The 16,741-nt window shown below is 43.5% G+C and overlaps 1 protein-coding gene, 1 long non-coding RNA gene and 1 other non-coding gene across 3 annotated transcripts in view; 1 reads left to right on the top strand and 2 right to left on the bottom strand.

The window, feature by feature from the left end:
- The first annotated feature begins 1,597 nt into the window (after positions 1-1,597).
- Positions 1,598-1,731, top strand: LOC121103851. Its single transcript, XR_005836145.1, has one exon. It is a non-coding gene; the product is annotated as a U8 small nucleolar RNA (small nucleolar RNA).
- A 4,002-nt stretch (positions 1,732-5,733) lies between these two features.
- On the bottom strand, positions 5,734-8,927 carry LOC121099759 (melanoma-associated antigen B18-like). The gene is made up of 2 exons (XM_040633311.1): positions 7,621-8,927; positions 5,734-7,490 (listed from the first exon to the last, which is right to left on the bottom strand). The coding sequence occupies exon 1, from the start codon at positions 8,640-8,642 to the stop codon at positions 7,641-7,643; it is 1,002 nt and encodes a 333-aa protein (XP_040489245.1). The 5' UTR covers positions 8,643-8,927; the 3' UTR covers positions 5,734-7,490; positions 7,621-7,640.
- A 203-nt stretch (positions 8,928-9,130) lies between these two features.
- Positions 9,131-16,741, bottom strand: part of LOC103668276 — a 258,377-nt gene continuing 250,766 nt past the window's right edge. The window contains exons 5-6 of the long non-coding RNA XR_005835593.1: positions 9,571-9,644; positions 9,131-9,218 (exon numbers count right to left, since the gene is read on the bottom strand). This is a non-coding gene — a long non-coding RNA (uncharacterized LOC103668276). The remainder of the gene's footprint in view (positions 9,219-9,570; positions 9,645-16,741) is intronic.

Here is a 16,741-nt window from a genome sequence, read left to right on the forward strand (position 1 = left end):
CCACACTACACAGTGAGTAGTGATTTACATTGTGCTACAGATCAGGTGATAGCCTGGCAAAGGCTAGTACAGATTTGTTTCTTTTCAGTACATCCACTCTAGGTTATTACAACCATAAAGATACAGCTCTGGACTCCATGTATGCCTGTCATCCGTGGTCAGTTTAATGAACAGTGCCATCGTCACAGATTCTCCATCCACCCTACAAATGTCTGCATTCTCAGTCAACCTCTTATCCTAGGGAATAGGTGGTGGCAATAGAGGCCACCAAATACAGCCAGAGGACATGTGGCCTGGTGTGCCAGGAGCCCAAGAACCAGGGAGGACAGCCTGAGTTGCAGGTACCATCTAGATCATCTTTTCCAGACATGTCCACACGCGGCCCTTTATCTGTAGAACCACTGAGGCAATTGGCCTAAGCCTATCTCCCCTCGATTTCCACCTCCCTGCAGTGGTAGGCCCCTTCCGCTGCTCACGGGTACCGTTGGCCCGTCTCAGCTGTCATCACTTAGCAAACCTATCCACTCATACTGCCCCGAACTCAGCAGACGAGGGAGAAATGCCAGTCTCCTGCAGCCATCAACACTGTGCCCAGCCTGCAACACTGGCGAGGCTGCCGTGAGCCACCACAGTAGCCGAGAGATGTAGCCCTCCCAGGATCCAGCATGCAGCATCACCGCGTGATGCAGGAAAGCCATCTGTGGCTCGCCCGACTTTGGGCAAAGAGACTTCAGAGGCAGGGTGGGGTGTCTGGCACACCTCTAGTCCTTCCATCCAGCAGACCTGCCCACTGGGGCCACCTCACAACTTCAGCTGGTGGTGACAATTCAGAGACTTGCCAAGCCTGTTAACAGAAGTTCTTGGACCCTCTACCCACATTTCACCTCTTCTCCTTATGGTTCTTTGTCCACTTTATGCTCAACTCTCGATCCAGAATGCTGACCACCAGCCCTGCCCTGGGCTCTCCAGATGACGTTTTACACGTGGTCTCTCTCTCATGGGCTCTGGCAATTGCGCTGACCTCTAACCTTCACTAGCTAAGGGTGTCCTGCCTGGCTCCACTGCTCAGCAACTGATCCTTCTGTCAAGTCCTTGCTTTTATAAGTAAAGGAGGAATGCCTTTTTCAAAATATAAAAGTATGCTGAGAAAAATCCAGGCACTCAAGACATTAATGCAGGAATCCCACTCTATAGGGGTAAGGGATTCATTGAATTTTATATTCAACCTGTTTAGAAAAAAGGAAAGCAATATTGAGACCATCTTTCACCCCAAAGTTTGACCAAAATTTCGAAGTGTGATAAATAAAATGCCTAGGAGGACATAAGGCACTCACACACATTAACTGGACACACTGTGAAGTGGTATAGCATTTTTGGAACAGAAGTTCAACAATACTTGTAAAAATTCCCAATCTTCACACTCACCCGCTTTAATCAGGCTTGCACTTTGCTATGTCTTTCCTATGAGAAAGCACGCACATTTGCCCAAGATTTCATGTTCGAAGATGTTGATTTCAGTCCTGTTAATCACAGCAACAGATGGGAAACAATTTATATGCCCATTAGGAGGAGAATGGTTAAATTAATTATTGCACAAACATAAGTAGGATGATCCTTACCTGGTCCTTTTGGGGGGAGGGCTTGGAACTAGATGATTGGAGTTTCCAACAATACATGATTAACGTCTCTGTGTAATCAAGACTTACAATGCCCTGATTGCTCCTATCTTCTTCCTGACGAGGTCTCCTTCAATAGGCCAAAAGGTCTATGAAAAGATGCTCAACATCGTTAACTATGAGGGAAATGCAAATCAAAGCCACAATGAAATATCACCTCATATCAGTTAGGATGGTTATTATAAAAAAAAAAAAAGTGTTGGCGAGAATGTGGAGAAATTAGAGAAATTGAAGCCTTGCACACCGTTAGTAGGAATGTAAAGTGGTGCAGCCACTATAGAAAATAGCATGGAGGTTCCTCAAATAATTAAAAATAGAACGACCATATGATCCAGCAATCTCCTCATTCCTGGGTATAAATACTCAAAAGAATGGAATTCAGGATCTTAAAGAGATATCTGCATTTTTGCCCTCCTTGTAGTACTATTCACAATAGCCAAGTTCTGTAAAGAACCTAAATGTCCATTGAAGACAAATGGATAAACAAAATGTGATAAATATATACATGCATGTCTTTAAGATTTACTTATTTATTTTAGAGAGAGCACGTTCGGAAGTCGGGAAGGGGAAAAGGGAGAGAGAATCTCAAGCCGACTCCCCGCTGAGCACAGAGCCCCATGCAGGGCTCAATTCCACAACCCCAAGCACCATGACCTGAGTCGAAACCAAGAGCCAGCCACTTAACCGACTGAGTCACCCAGGCGCCCCGTATGTTTTAATAAATATATACACATTCATACACACACACAGTTGATAAAGGAAATTTTCAACTTACATGTTTGTGGGCCCTGCTCCTAGGCTCCTACAGAAGCTTTAACACTGACCAAGGTCAAAATGACTCGGCAAAACCTTGAAACATGAGCTCTATTTCTGCCCCGAACACACTGCACACCTGCTCCACTAAAACAACGAGGAAAGGAACATTCCAAACATGAAGGGAAAAAAACCTCCCTGGTTCCCGTAAGATGAAAGTCACAGCCTTGCACATACTAAAAACATAAGGTAAAGTCTGTAACTTTCTGTAATGTCCTTTGCCACGATGATTTGTCATTCTTTATGTAAACAAAAGCCATATCTACCCCTGCAACAAATGTTCTTGCCCTGAAGCGCTCTCTTTTTGAAGATTGTGTATCCAGGGAGCTGTCCTAACTTGGGCTCAAGTAAAACTCCTTTCCTTTTCGCTTAAAATTAAAAAAAAAAAAAAAAAAAAAAAAAAAAAAAAAAAAAAAGATCTGTTCGTTTTGCGTCAACACAGTGGAGTATTATTCTGCCTTAAAAGAGGAACTCTTGCCCTTTGCGGCAGCGTGGGTAACCCTGAAGGACGTTATGCTAAGTGAAATGAGCCAGTCACAGGACAAACACTGCGCGGTTCCACTTACATGAGGTACCTAAAGTCATCATAGTTGTGGAATCAGAAAATAGGACTGTGGGCTGGGAGGAGGGGGAAATGGGGAGTTGTTCTATTGACAGTTTCAGGAAGGCAGGATGAATGAATTCTAGACATCTGCCGTACAACACTGGGCCTACAGGTAACAGTACTGTATTATACACTTGAAATTTTGAGAAATTTCATATGACGTGTTTTTAGAAAAACAAAAAACCAAAGGGACACAAGGAACCTTCTGGAGGTGATGGGTATGTCTGCTACCTTGATCGTGATGATGATTCCACGGATGTGTACATATGTCCAAACTCATCAAACTACAGATTAAGTATGAGCTGGTTTTTGTATATCTCAATAAACCTGTTTTAAAAGAAGAAAGAATTCTAGGGCTCAGTTAAAGGAGTGTGGTGGATCTATAGGTCCCGTCATGGAAATATCTTGTGTTCACTATATTAAGTCAAGGTTAAGAGGCAGAACAATATGTACATTGTTCATGACAAATCTTAAAAATTCAATATATTTTTATAGCACATCTACATAAGAAAAAGCCTCAGGTCAGCTTTAAAACAACACACACCACATTGTTCATTGTGATTACCTCTGAGGACGGGGCTGAACTTTGGGGAAAGGGGAGATTGTAATTAATGTGTACTGTTCGAAGTTTTTACAAGAACCTTTGTTATTAAAATATTTAAATACATCTCACCACAAAGATAGTAGCTGTGTAGTAATCAGATAGAGTGACTGATGGCTAATCCAACAGCAAACCTGCCAAGGCTCAAAACAACAAACGTTTGTTTGTCATACACATAGTCCGATGTGAGTTGGCAGGGGGCCTCCTCCGTCAGATGACCCAGGGGTCCAGGCAACTCCCATCAAATGGCTCCACTTCACAACAAGGGTCTCCGGGTTTGCTGCTGAACAGAACAGAAAGCATGGAGGAGGCCTACTGGCTCTCAGAAACCTTGGAGGTGACAAACACTGTGTCTGTTCTTGTTTCACTGTCCACGGTAGTCGCATGACCCTTCCTAAGTAAGGTGGGAATGTAGTCTCCCCGTGAGCCCAGGAAGAAGACCAAGACATGACGTCCATGAGCACTTGCAGCCTCTCCCATAAATTGTAACATGGTAGGTGCTCGACAGAGAGCAACTATTAGAATTTGTTATGAAAACAGCCCTCTTCCTGGAGTTTCTAAGGAGGCCAGTTTGCCTTGCAATTCTTCCATCTTTTTCCAATCCTGCTATGTGGCAGGTGCTTTCAAAGACTGGATCACATTTCATTTTCAAAAGCGTCCTGTAAAATCTCAGTAAGAAGGGCTCACCTTTTAGGGGCGCCTGGGTAGCGCAGTCGTTAAAGCGTCTGCCTTCGGCTCAGGGCGTGATCCCGGCGTTCCGGGATCGAGTCCCACATCAGGCTCCTCCGCTGGGAGCCTGCTTCTTAAAAAAAAAAAAAAATCTTAAAAAAAAAAAAAAAAAAGGAGGGCTCACCTTTTGCACTCAATGGCACCTTCCTGTGCTCACCTCTTAGATGAATTCTAGAATCTCTATAGGATGAGAATGGTCTCCCTCTATGGAAGCATGGTCAAAACTTGTGAGACTGGGCCATCCCTGGCATGACTGAACGTGCAGGACACTTTGACAGATGCCATTAGGCCCAAAGACAAACCAGCATTTTCCTCTGGGGCAGGTACTGAGATAAGATGCAGCAGCAGGATGGCAAATTATTTTAGCCATTGCTGTTCCAAGACAGTATGTCTGTCAAGAAACCCTTTTTTTTCCCCTTAGAAAAACTCTGGGTTCTGAGGAATTCAGCCTTAGTAGATGTTTGCTGCACAGGGATTTCTACGGTGAACAAATTACAAGGGAGGCTTTCATTACTGACCATCTGTGTAAGCTCAGTCACTGGTGTATGTGTTCAGTGGCCAGTCTCAAACACCACACTCCTGCAAAATCCTACTCACAGCATCTGTGCTGTTTACAAAACCCCCTATCTAACTTCGGTGACATCCCAAGAACCAGCATATTCTGTAAGTAAGACTCTAACCCCCCGTTCATTTGCAATACACTTCGAGACTGTTGTAGGGATGGGGGGAGGGATGCTGTGGTAAGCCGGGATCTAAACTTCACTGTCTATGGTTCCACTGAGGGATGGGACCTCCGAGGTCCACCTGCAGAGAGGTGGAAGGCTTTAAGGGAACGGCAGGTGATTCCAGACTGTCTTTATCACAAGAAGCGGGGTGCAGCCTCCAGCAGACACAGTGGTCAGCAAAGGAGGTTCCAATTCGGACAGGAGGGCACACTGAGGAACACACAGGAGACAAGGGTTGTAATGCAGGCAAGTGCTGGGACAAGAGGAGCCTCACTAAACAAAGCCCACAGATAATCCCCAAATCATGCCTTATTCTCATATCACCTTCCTTCATCAGGACTGCTTTTAGCACTGTGGCTAGAGCACCTGAGTTTTTAATGACCTGTGGTACACCTTGGACCAGTGAGAAGAATGGAACATGAAGAGACAGAAAGTCGCCCCAGGCTGGAGGAATGGAAAGGTGTGGGCCCCAGTCAAATACAACCAGGGATCAAGTCCTGGCTTTGCCACTTACCAGCCATGTGAACTTGAGAAAATTACAAGTTCTTCAGCTGCAAAGTATGTCTGGTAAGCCCCACCTGTGGGGCTACTGGAATAAAAGCAGTGGGTGCGAGGCACTTGGCAGAGTAACTGGAAAGTAGTAGGTCTTCAGTGAATCCTAGTTATCATAGGATTTGATTTTTTTTTTTCTTTTACCTGCAGACAATACCATCCTTCCCTCTGGGGAGATTTATTTACTTCTTTTTTTATTTTTTTATTCAGGAGGTATCACAGAATATGCAGCTTTCTAGGACAAATAACACCAAATTAACGCATAATGCTGCTTAGCAAGTAAAACTAAAGAAAGTTTTCCCCAGTTCAGGATAAGTTACTTAACTGGGGTGTGGAAGAGTCTCCCCCAGCCAGAGGCAACTCAGATGTCCCAGAATGTGTCAAGGACCAAGCCCTTCCCAAGTGCCTTTCCTCCAAACCACCCCTATTTTCACTCATTTCACCACCACCAATTCAATCCTCCCTTAGAATTGGCAAAATTACACTCATGATAATCTAATTAAAATGCCCTTTAAATGCATTGGGACCTGGTTGCCCACCCAGTTCAGAGCAAAGAAAGCCGACACAGTAACCTCGCAGCACCCTACCTTAAAGGAGTAGCGCCCTTGCTCGGCAGTCCCTGAAGATGCTATGCCTAAAATGACGAGATTGTGCTCTTCGCCCAACTGCCCTTGAACAAGAACACAGGATACCTTCCATTTCTGCCTGTGGAGGAGGTCTTCCTCTGGTGTACTGACTATACCAAAATAATGTAAGAGCAGGTTTGCATTCCACTTGGCATTTCATGTCCTTCAACACCGAGAAACCATCTGTCTGTCTGGCCTCTGCTCGCCAGTCCCACAGCCCCATGTGGCCCACCATGCAGCTTAAACTAACAGTCTATCCCACTGAGCTACTCATAGTTTCCTAAAAATCCCAAACTGCCTTTCTTCAGGGAATTTATATCTTATTGTTCAGCCAGACACCCTCCCTGCCCCACCTCTCCCAACCCTCTCCCTGCCTCCTTACCTCTTTCCTCCTTATTGGTCCTTGAGGTCTTAAACGGTCCTTCACCATCTTCTTTATATGATTACTGTTCCTGGACTGCACAGTCTAAGGCCAGGAGAGTTTTACATCCCAGCTTCCCCTTTTCTAACACTGACTTTTACAGAACAGACGCTCAATTAGTATTTGGAAAATAAATGAGCCAGCAAGCATGAATTCTAGTATTTAAACACTTTATTTCTCCTCCATTCTTTAATAAGCCAAACAAATCCGTGTATGCATCTTCTATCCTTACAGAACAGACTAAAATATATAGGGGAAACCAAGACTGGAACCTCTTTTACTTCTTTCCCCTCCATTTTTTGATGCCAGTAATTTAACTGCTAAATTTTTTCGCATTTCCAAGGGAATGCCTGTTACAATGCCATTTTTATTGCTCTGTTTTGGTTACTATGAAAGGTTTCCCAATTTGTTTTACTAAATAATAAAACTCCTAATCTTAAACCTATTAAGTAGCAATAAACAACCAAAATCATTAATAAATTTAGACTGGAAAATTATGTAAACTTTGTTAAAGAAGTAACATTTGAAATATAACAAAAAGAAAAAGAAAGCAGAAGGAAGAGAGAAGAAAAAAGAAAAGGAAAAAAAAACTCTACATTTATGAGATATAACAGGAACACAAAGATGATATCCACTGTGTTCCTTCCAGATCCACCCTCGCCATCTATTACTTAGAACGTTGACTGCTTGGTCCTTCCACAAAGAAAACAATCTGCTTCAAACTTCAACATTTGATATAAAACCTAAAAAAAAAAAAAAAAAAAAGGTGAAATTCCGCGTTACCAATACACAAGAGGAACACAAAGACGACACACGCCTCTCCAGCCCCGCCCCGCCCCGCCCCGCCCCTCCGCGGTCAGAACAGCGATGCACCTGTTCAACCGGCACAGACTTCACTTAGACTGGGAGAAGCTGCCGGCCAAGGCCCGGGCACGCGCACTGGCCATGGCGGCGGTCCGAGCTCTGGCTGCGGCTCGGGCTCGGGCTCGCTCTTCCTCATCTTTCAGAGCCTCTTCATACCACGACGGGAAGGCACTGGGGACGGTATCATGAATCTTGGCCAAAAACTCCAGGACTCTCATCTTGCTGGTCTCGGCGTAGGCTCGCGGGCCCCACAGGAACTCGAAGCGTGGGGGCTCGCTGCCGGGCGCCTGGCGGTACTCCAGGTACTTCAGCTGCACCAGATCTTGCGTGATGACCTTCTTGGGCTCCCCATAGATGAAGTGCTTCCTTTCAGCATAGACGCCCATCATATTCAGGACTTCCCAGACCTCCTCCTCGGGGGCGCAGCTGCCTTTCATGAAGATCACGCCCAGCACGATCATCAGCAGGCCGGTCTTGGGCATGTTCTCTTCTTCATGCATCGTGCCGTCGAAGGTGAGGTCTAGTTTGTTGACGAGGGTGTAGCAGTGCCGCACGGGATCCACTTCCTTCAAATCAACACCGAAGGCCAGCTCCATGTGCTCAGAGGCTCTCTTGAGGATCTCATTGAAATGATACTTGTACCTCTTGATGACAAACTTCAGCATGTCTGCCTTCGTAATTGGCTCTCTCTTCTTATACTTCTGCAGCAGGAACTGCACCAACAAAACTACCTTCTTGTTTAGTGGGTCTCTGCGTAAGACCTCAGCGCCGTTAGACGAGCTGGGGCTCCCCTCATCTTGGCTTCTGGCACCTTCATCTGAATCGGTGCATGAAAGAGCTGCATCAGCACTCACGGAAGATGGGCTTCCCTGAGGACGGCGAGGAGTCGCAGCACGTCTACCCCCAGAGGGGGGACAGGCGGCGGAGGAGGACTCTCCCGTAGCCTGAGCAGCCTCCAGAGCCTGGGTCTCACTGCGGGCCTGGCGGCGTTTCTCACGGGCACGGAGCTTACTCTTCTGACCTCTAGGCATGGTGACTCTGGTCAGGGCCAGCAGGCAGGAGTGCAAGTGGTTAGGAGGACGAAGAGGTCACCCTAGAATACGGAAGAAGAGATGGTGTGCATAGCCTCGATCAGGATATTCTACTTGGGCTCCAGAAAAGGTGCCTCTGCTTCTCCCCTTAAGGGTACTGTTTTAGGAGCCCACAAAACAGGGGTGAGGACTCCACGCACCTCCTCTTTTCTGCGGGGGCTTGTCACCTCAGTTCTAACTCAGAATGCTAAACTTGACTCCGGATCGGTCTTTTGAAACCTCCCTCTGCTGACTTGACCCTGCCCCTTCAGACAAAGACCTCCCATCCCACGAATGCCCACGGCGGAATTGAGGGGGCGTTAAGCCTAACAGCCACCCTTCAGGCACGAGTTCAGGGTGGGGGCGGGGCATGCCAGAGGAGGGCCGGGCTCTTTGGGCCACCTCGGTTCTGAAAGGAGTGCATCCCTTCAGGTCTAGCAAGTTACTCACCTTGACACCTGTCCAGTCCTGGGTCCCCTCCCTTTGCTGGCATGAGACCACACCTCTACACCTCTTCCACCAAGGACTCAGGCTCCGCTGCGCATGTAACGGAAGTCAGGGTGAGCACTTCCGGCCACGCCCACCTGGGCTTCCCAGCATAAAAGCTCACGTGGGGTTCTGGGGGACTGGTAGTGGAGGAATTATGCGGAAGTCAAATAGGGGTCCTTCCAAACTCCTGACAGGCAGGGCCTGGGACTTCTTCCTCTGGTGAAGTTAGCTCACATCAGACCAAGGCTTTCATTTCCCTCAGAACCCCAGTAGGAAGTAAGGCGGGTGCAGAGCCGAGCAGCCATAACTAGGACCTTCCAAGACTGACCGGGGCGGGAACCTCTCTGTTGCCCTTTCTTTTTGGGTGGGTTCTCCCCTCAGTCCTCACTCAGTGTCATACCTTGATTCCTTGTTGGTGCTGGGCTGTGTCTCTTCTGCTGACCCGAAGCCAAATCCATCAGGTAAGGCAGAAATCTGTAAATAATTTAAGGAGAATTGACATCTGTACAATATTCTGCTCACTTTAAATGAGCGTGGTGTATTATTGCTCTATTTGAGACTTCTTTGACCCAAGTCTATTAGTAACTTTCTTTTATATTTGCTTCCATTAAGCTCATGTACATATTTCTTAGGGTTTCTTTTTTAGGTGTATTTTGGATATTGCTACTGTTTTGAATGGTATATTTTCCATGATACATTCTGTTATTTATTGTGTGTGGCTAGACTTCTGATTTTGCTGTAGTGCTCTATATCAGTCTCCCGAAGTTCCTTATAAATTTGAGTATTTGACAGCCAATTTCTTTGGAGTTATTAATTAGGGGATCTTATTATCTCTTTTCACAATCCATAAATTTTATTTTGGTATTCCTATGTATGGCTCTATGCTGGCTATGCAAACCAGTCCGGGTTTGAACAGTAGAAATGGTACCACACCTCCATGTCCAGTTCTGACTTTGGTGGGAATGTTTTAACAGATCACACTTACGTATGTGTGCTGTTGATTTTAGAATACGGAAGTTCTATTCTATTATACGTTTGCTAACTAACAGTTACTAGTATGAACTGGTGACGGATTTTTATCAAAGGTTTTTCCCTTTACTTTCAGAACATGATAAAATGCTTTCTGTTCTGTTAACGTAGCAAATTCCAATTCACAGTTTTTTCTAATGTCATATGATCTTTGCATTCCTTGGACACAGCCTCTTTCTGCATTAATTCGCAGCCGTACCGGACATGCTATGAATTCATTTAGAATATGTCTATGAGTGAGCTTGACTCAAATATTTTTTTCTTGGGGCATACTTATCTGGTCTTTGTATCAAGGACAGTTAGCCTGTTAAAGTGTTTGAGTAATTTCCCATCTTCTTATATGGCTTGTAAGAGCTTACTTAATGTGCTGACTAGCTTTTCCTTCATCATTTGGTGTAATGACCTTTCAACCTGGCTGATCCTGGTACAGTTTGAGGGCAAAATTTGCCCTGAAAATACATCAGGACTACAGTTTCAGGTGCTATTGTTCAATAAAAGTTTTATATTTTTTTATGAACCTATTTAGTGATTTCTGTTTTGCTAAAAATGCTTCCATTTTACTTGGGTTTTCAAATTTAAAGACATATTTATAATAAAATAGTTTTATTATAGAAAATTCTCCATCACATACATTACAAAGGATAAAATAACTCAATATACCTGATGCTCAGTATCATTTATCTTCAGTAGTTATAGGAAGCTTGTTCAGATTAAGGTTTATTTACTTATTTGTCTCTTTGTTGGCAGAATTACTCCTGAAGTGACATTGTGTTAATTCCATCAGGAGACACATAACATCTGTTGTTTCCTTTGTGGTAATGTTGGCAATCACTGAGGATCATCAGTGTCACCCATTAATTCATTAGGGGCTGCTGAATTGTAATTCTGGAGTTCTGTCATTTTTCTGAGGTTATTAGCTGAAATATATCTATAGGTAGAACCTTCTGTTACCTTCCATTCTGTTTTCTTGACGTAAGACTTACAGTTGCCCCATTTTACTGCCTAGAGAGCTAGATATATAGATAGATAAAGAAAGCTAGATTTATTTATTTTTTTTGTCTAATCAATATCAGTAAACTCTAGCTCGGAATTGAATTTTTTGTAATTTTAAATAACAAAAAAATCTCGCTGGAGAACTAAATCAGTTAGTAACTGGATGAATAATTCATCCATTAATAATAATTATTAATGAGCAGCATTGGAATAATCCATGTTCAGGCCCTAGTCTTTGTCACATGACATATTATTTGTGCCTACAGATAGCTATAATTTCGGAAAATAGAAAATTTTACTATAATTTATTCAAAGCCAGTTTTCTTTGAAGGAATATACTTTCTATGTTCTTTCTATACAGCTAACCAACCAGTATGCCAGTTGAGTTTTTTTTCTTTATAAATTCTAATGTGGACATGGCAACTAGTTTGAGTGTTATTACTATCTTAGCTTGTATGCATGTACATAAAAGATAAAATTGAGTACTCCCTCTCTGGGGTCACAAATTTATTCAATATAGGGCTGTCCTAATAGACTCAGGACTTTATTCATTAATGTAGCCAATGCAGAAATATCTGACTTGTTTGAATAAATATGCTAACATGTACTCTCAATTTATTAAAGATTTTCCAACTTCTCATTTTACTTGTTAGTAAATTAAATACTTGGATTTTTGAATGAATACTTACTTCTTGAGTAGGTCATTTTTTAGACATGTTTCTAGTTTAATTAGCCTGGCAATACAAAATGTTGTTGAGCAAAGACACTGAAAACTATGGATAAGGAGTCAGGTTATAAAACCAGGTTTGTCACTATTCAGTTGTTAGAACTGTATCCCCCTGTGCCTTCACCCATCCTGCTCCTCTGTGAACGATGTAACAACACATTCTCAAGCAGAAGTTACCTAGAATGATTTGGCCTCTGATGACAGTTTTAGCTTTCAGTGGCTGAAGACCTTGTTCACCTTTACCTTCTGCTCCAGTCCAACTTAGACAAACCGTCCCCTCTTAAACCTGCTGCCTCCAATACCATTTCAGCCATTTCAATGGCTACACTGCCAGTGAAGGACTGAATTTCTGAAGGCTTCCTCATCCCCATGCCTCATTCTCTTAGACATCAACTCCAGCCAAGATAACAATGTTTAGGAGACACAGGACATATCTGTTAGTGATCCAGGCTAATTCAGAAGAATGGATGCACTGTCTTTGGTGAGCACAATACCTGTGACACCATGCTCAGATTAACATAGCCAGGAACGCTATTTTGTGGGGGGTTTTGGTTTGTTTTTAATTTAAGTTTTAGTTAGTGGACATACAGTGCTGTATTGGTTTCTGGAGTAGAATTCAGTGATTCATCACTTACATACAACATCCAGCACTCATCACAACAGGTGCCCTCTTTAATCCCCATCACCCATCGAGCCCATCCCCCCCGTCCTCCCTCCATCAACCCTTAGTTTGTTCTCTTTTAGAGTCTCTTATGGTTTGTTTCCCCTCTCTCCTTTTTTTCTTTTCCCCCTTCCCGTATGTTCATCTGTTTTCTTTCTTAAATTCCACGTATGAGTGAGATCATGTGGTATAAGTCTTTCTCTGACTTATTTCACTTAGCATAATACACTCTAGCTCCATCCACATCATTGCAAATGGCAAGGTTTCATTCTTTTTGATGGCTGAGTAATATTCCACATCTACTTTATCCATTCATCAGTTGATGGACATTTGGGCTCTCTCCACAGTTTGGCTATTGTTGATAATGCTGCTATAAACATCAGGGTGCATGTACCCCTTCAAATCTGTAATTTTGTATCCTTTGGGTAAATAACTAGTAGTGCAATTGCTGGATCATAGGGTAGTTCTATTTTTAACTTTCTGAGGAACCTCCATACTGTTTTCCAGAGTGGCTGTACCAGTTTGCCTTCCCACCAATGGTGTAAGAGGGTTCCCATTTCTCCACATCCTCACCAACACCTGTTGTTTCCTGTGTTGTTGACTTTAGCCATTCTGACAGGTGTGAGGTGGTATCTCATCATAGTTTTGATTTGTATCCCCTGATGATGAGTGCTGTGGAGCATTGTTCATGTGTCTGTTGGCCATCTGGATGTCTTCTTTGGAAAAATGTCTTTTCATGTCTTCTGCCCATTTCTTCACTGGATTATTTGTTTTTTGGGTGTTGAGTTTGATAAGGAGAACTATTTTTGAGCACATAACTTTGCCACTTGCCAAGCAACCAAAATAACTGAGTAGAAAGTTTCTGAATAGGGGCACCTGGGTGGCTCAGCAGTTTGGGCGGCTGCCTTTGGCTCAGGTCAGATCCCAGGTTTCTGGGATCGAGTCCCACATCTGGCTCCCTGCTCAGCAGGGAGTCTCTTTCTCCCTCTACCCTCCCCCCCCCCCCGCTCATGATCTCTCTCTCACTCTCTCAAATAAAATAAAATAGAAAGTTTCTGAATAAACTTCAGAAATAAGATAGTATGTTAATACTTCCTAGTAACTAGAAGACAAGGAAGTGTCAAGGGTACATGTTACTGAGTCAGGACCAGGATTAAGGTGAGGGGAGTGCGGAATAAAATATTAAAGTTTTAAAGAGGTGGGATTTGACCCTGCACTTGCATGACCCCTACAGTCTGTGCCTCACTTGTTTTCAGGCCATGGATGGTGTCTTTATTTAAAAGTGTGGTATTTTCTCATCATGGATTTTTGGCATTAACTTTGTTTTGTTTAATATTGAATGAAAGCATAATTTATCTTGATTACTGAGATGGTTTGTTCTGCCCCTGACCTTAAATTTCTAGTTCAAGGTCAATGCCTCACTTGTCTCACCCTAGTCTCAGTCCTGGTCAGTCTTCAGTGTTTAATACTGATCCTGTCCTCACACACTAAGAGCAGTAATACATAATTATACCTGGCCTTGTTTTAAATTCCAGGCATCATTCCACTGTCTGCCTTTGTAATCTTGAGCAATAAAATTACCCTATATGAGATTATGTTAAAAAAAATTTAGGGGGGGGCGCCTGGGTGGCACAGCGGTTAAGCGTCTGCCTTCGGCTCAGGGCGTGATCCCAGCGTTGTGGGATCGAGCCCCACATCAGGCTCCTCCGCTATGAGCCTGCTTCTTCCTCTCCCACTCTCCCTGCTTGTGTTCCCTCTCTCGCTGGCTGTCTCTATCTCTGTCAAATAAATAAATAAAATCTTTAAAAAAAAATTTAGGGGGTGCCTGGGTGGCTCAGTCGTTAAGCGTCTGCCTTCGGCTTGGGGTGTGATCCCGGAGTTCTGGGATCGAGCCCCACATGGGGCTCCTCTGCTGGGAGCCTGCTTCTTCCTCTCCTACTCCCCCTGCTTGTGTTCCCTCTCTCGCTGGCTGTGTCTCTCTCTGTCAAATAAATAAACAAAATCTAAAAAAAAAAAAAATTTAGAGTAGAGAATAAGGATATTCTTTTTACTGAAATGGCAGGATGATGAAATAAAAGTATATGTGAGAAAATACTTTGTAAGTTTCACAAATTACTAGTTGTTTAGAAATATTTCTTGGATTGAAACTTTGAGAAAGTTCTAAAAATCAGTCTTGATCCATCCTTTGAGATACCCACTACCCTAGTTTTTCATTGCTGCATAACAAATTACGTCAAACCATCTATTATCTCACATTTCTGTTGGTCAGTAGTGTAGATGCAACTCATTTGTGTTCTCTGCTCGGGTCCTCACTCTCAAGGTGTCTTGTTGCTGGGATGCATTCTTATCAGGAGGCTCTTGGGAAGGGTCTACTTGCAAGATTCCGGTTGTTGGAAGAATCAAGTTAACCTGTCACTGTAGGGCTGAGCTCTCTGTTTCTTTGCTAGCTGTCAGACAGGGGCCACTCTTGGCTCCTAGAAATTGACTGCATTCCTTGCCATTTGGCCCTCTCCATTTTCAGAGCCATCAGTGGAGACTCTCCCTTATGTAGAATCCCCAGCCCCTGAATCTCTTTGTCCATGAAGAAGGAAACTTGCCCCTTTTGAGGGCCCACGTAATTAGGTCCAGTCCACCAAGGATAATGTCCCTTCCTTAAAGTTAGCTGTGCTACATAATATAACTTAATCAAGGGAGTGATATCCCATCATATTCACAGGTGCCTCCTGCATTCAATGGGAGGTGATTATACAGGGGTGTGAACTATTGAGGGCAATCTTTGAATTCTGCCTATTACACCTAGAAAAAATAAATGATTACAGAATTTCTGACCATAACTGTGGATGGAACTCCCAAGTTGCATAGAGTGTACTAAATTTAGAGCAACAGTTTTTAAGAGTCTCTAATGCTGTGGTTCATTTTGGTTTGGGTTTTTGTTTTGTTTTGTTTTTTTACCTTCTTTGAAACAACTGTGCCTCACGGCTGTTAGCATCCATCAGGCTTAAATGGGATATGTGCCATAAGAGGCAAAATTGAGGCTTCTAATTCCCAAACTGAAAGGCTGCATTCAAACACTGAACTTTAAGGGGTCTGTTGTTTCGTCATGAATGTCTTCATGTTTTATCAACTCAGCAGCTACTCCCTTTCTGCTTGTCATTTGTTTAACAAATACATATAAGGCTAAGTTAGAATGGCAAAAATAGACAAGGCAAGAAACAACAATTGCTGGAGAAGATGTGGAGAAAGGGGATCCCTCCTACATTGTTGGTGGGAATGCAAGTTGGTACAGCCACTCTGGAAAACAGTGTGGAGGTCCCTTAAAAAGTTAAAAATGGAGCTACCCTATGACCCAGCCATTGCACTACTGGGTATTTACCCCAAAGATAGAGACGTAGTGAAGAGAAGGGCTATATGCACCCCAGTGTTCATAGCAGCATTGTCCACAATAGCCAAAGCGTGGAAGGAGCTGAGATGCCCTTCAACAGATGACTGGATTAAGAAGATGTGGTCCATATATACAATGGAATATTACTCAGCTATCAGAACGAATTCTCAACATTTGCTGCAACATGGACGGCACTGGAGGAGATAATGCTGAGTGAAATAAGTCAAGCAGAGAAAGACAATTATCATATGATTTCTCTCATCTATGGAACATAAGAACTAGGAAGATCGGTAGGGGAAGAAAGGGATAAAGAAAGGGGGGGTAATCAGAAGGGGGAATGAAGCATGAGAGACTATGGACTATGAGAAACAAACTGAGGGCCTCAGAGGGGAGGGGGGTGGGGGAATGGGATAGACCGGTGATGGGTAGTAAGGAGGGCACGTATTGCATGGTGCACTGGGTGTTATACACAACTAATGAATCATCGAACTTTACATCGGAAACCGGGGACGTACTGTATGGTGACTAACATAATATAATAAAAAAAATTTAAAAAAATACATATAAGGCTAAGCACCATGCCAAGAGTGGAATATGCAGGAATGAAGGAGCCCTCCTGTGTGTTTTAGTGTACTAAATGGAAATCCACAAGGTTTACAACTCATTCATTCTTCTTTCCATCACAGTACCTTTAAATGTAAGGAGCAATAAATTACTCTTACATCCTATGATTTTCAGGTTTTGGTCATATAACAAAATGAGGAGTGATGCACGGACTG

The sequence above is a fragment of the Ursus maritimus genome, assembly GCF_017311325.1.
Source record: "Ursus maritimus isolate PB19 chromosome X unlocalized genomic scaffold, ASM1731132v1 scaffold_X1, whole genome shotgun sequence".
Lineage (NCBI taxonomy): Eukaryota > Metazoa > Chordata > Mammalia > Carnivora > Ursidae > Ursus > Ursus maritimus.

Coding starts and splice junctions, on each gene's coding strand:
- LOC121099759 (XM_040633311.1), bottom strand. CDS start 8,642: ATGCCTAGAGGTCAGAAGAGTAAGCTCCGTGCCCGTGAGAAACGCCGC.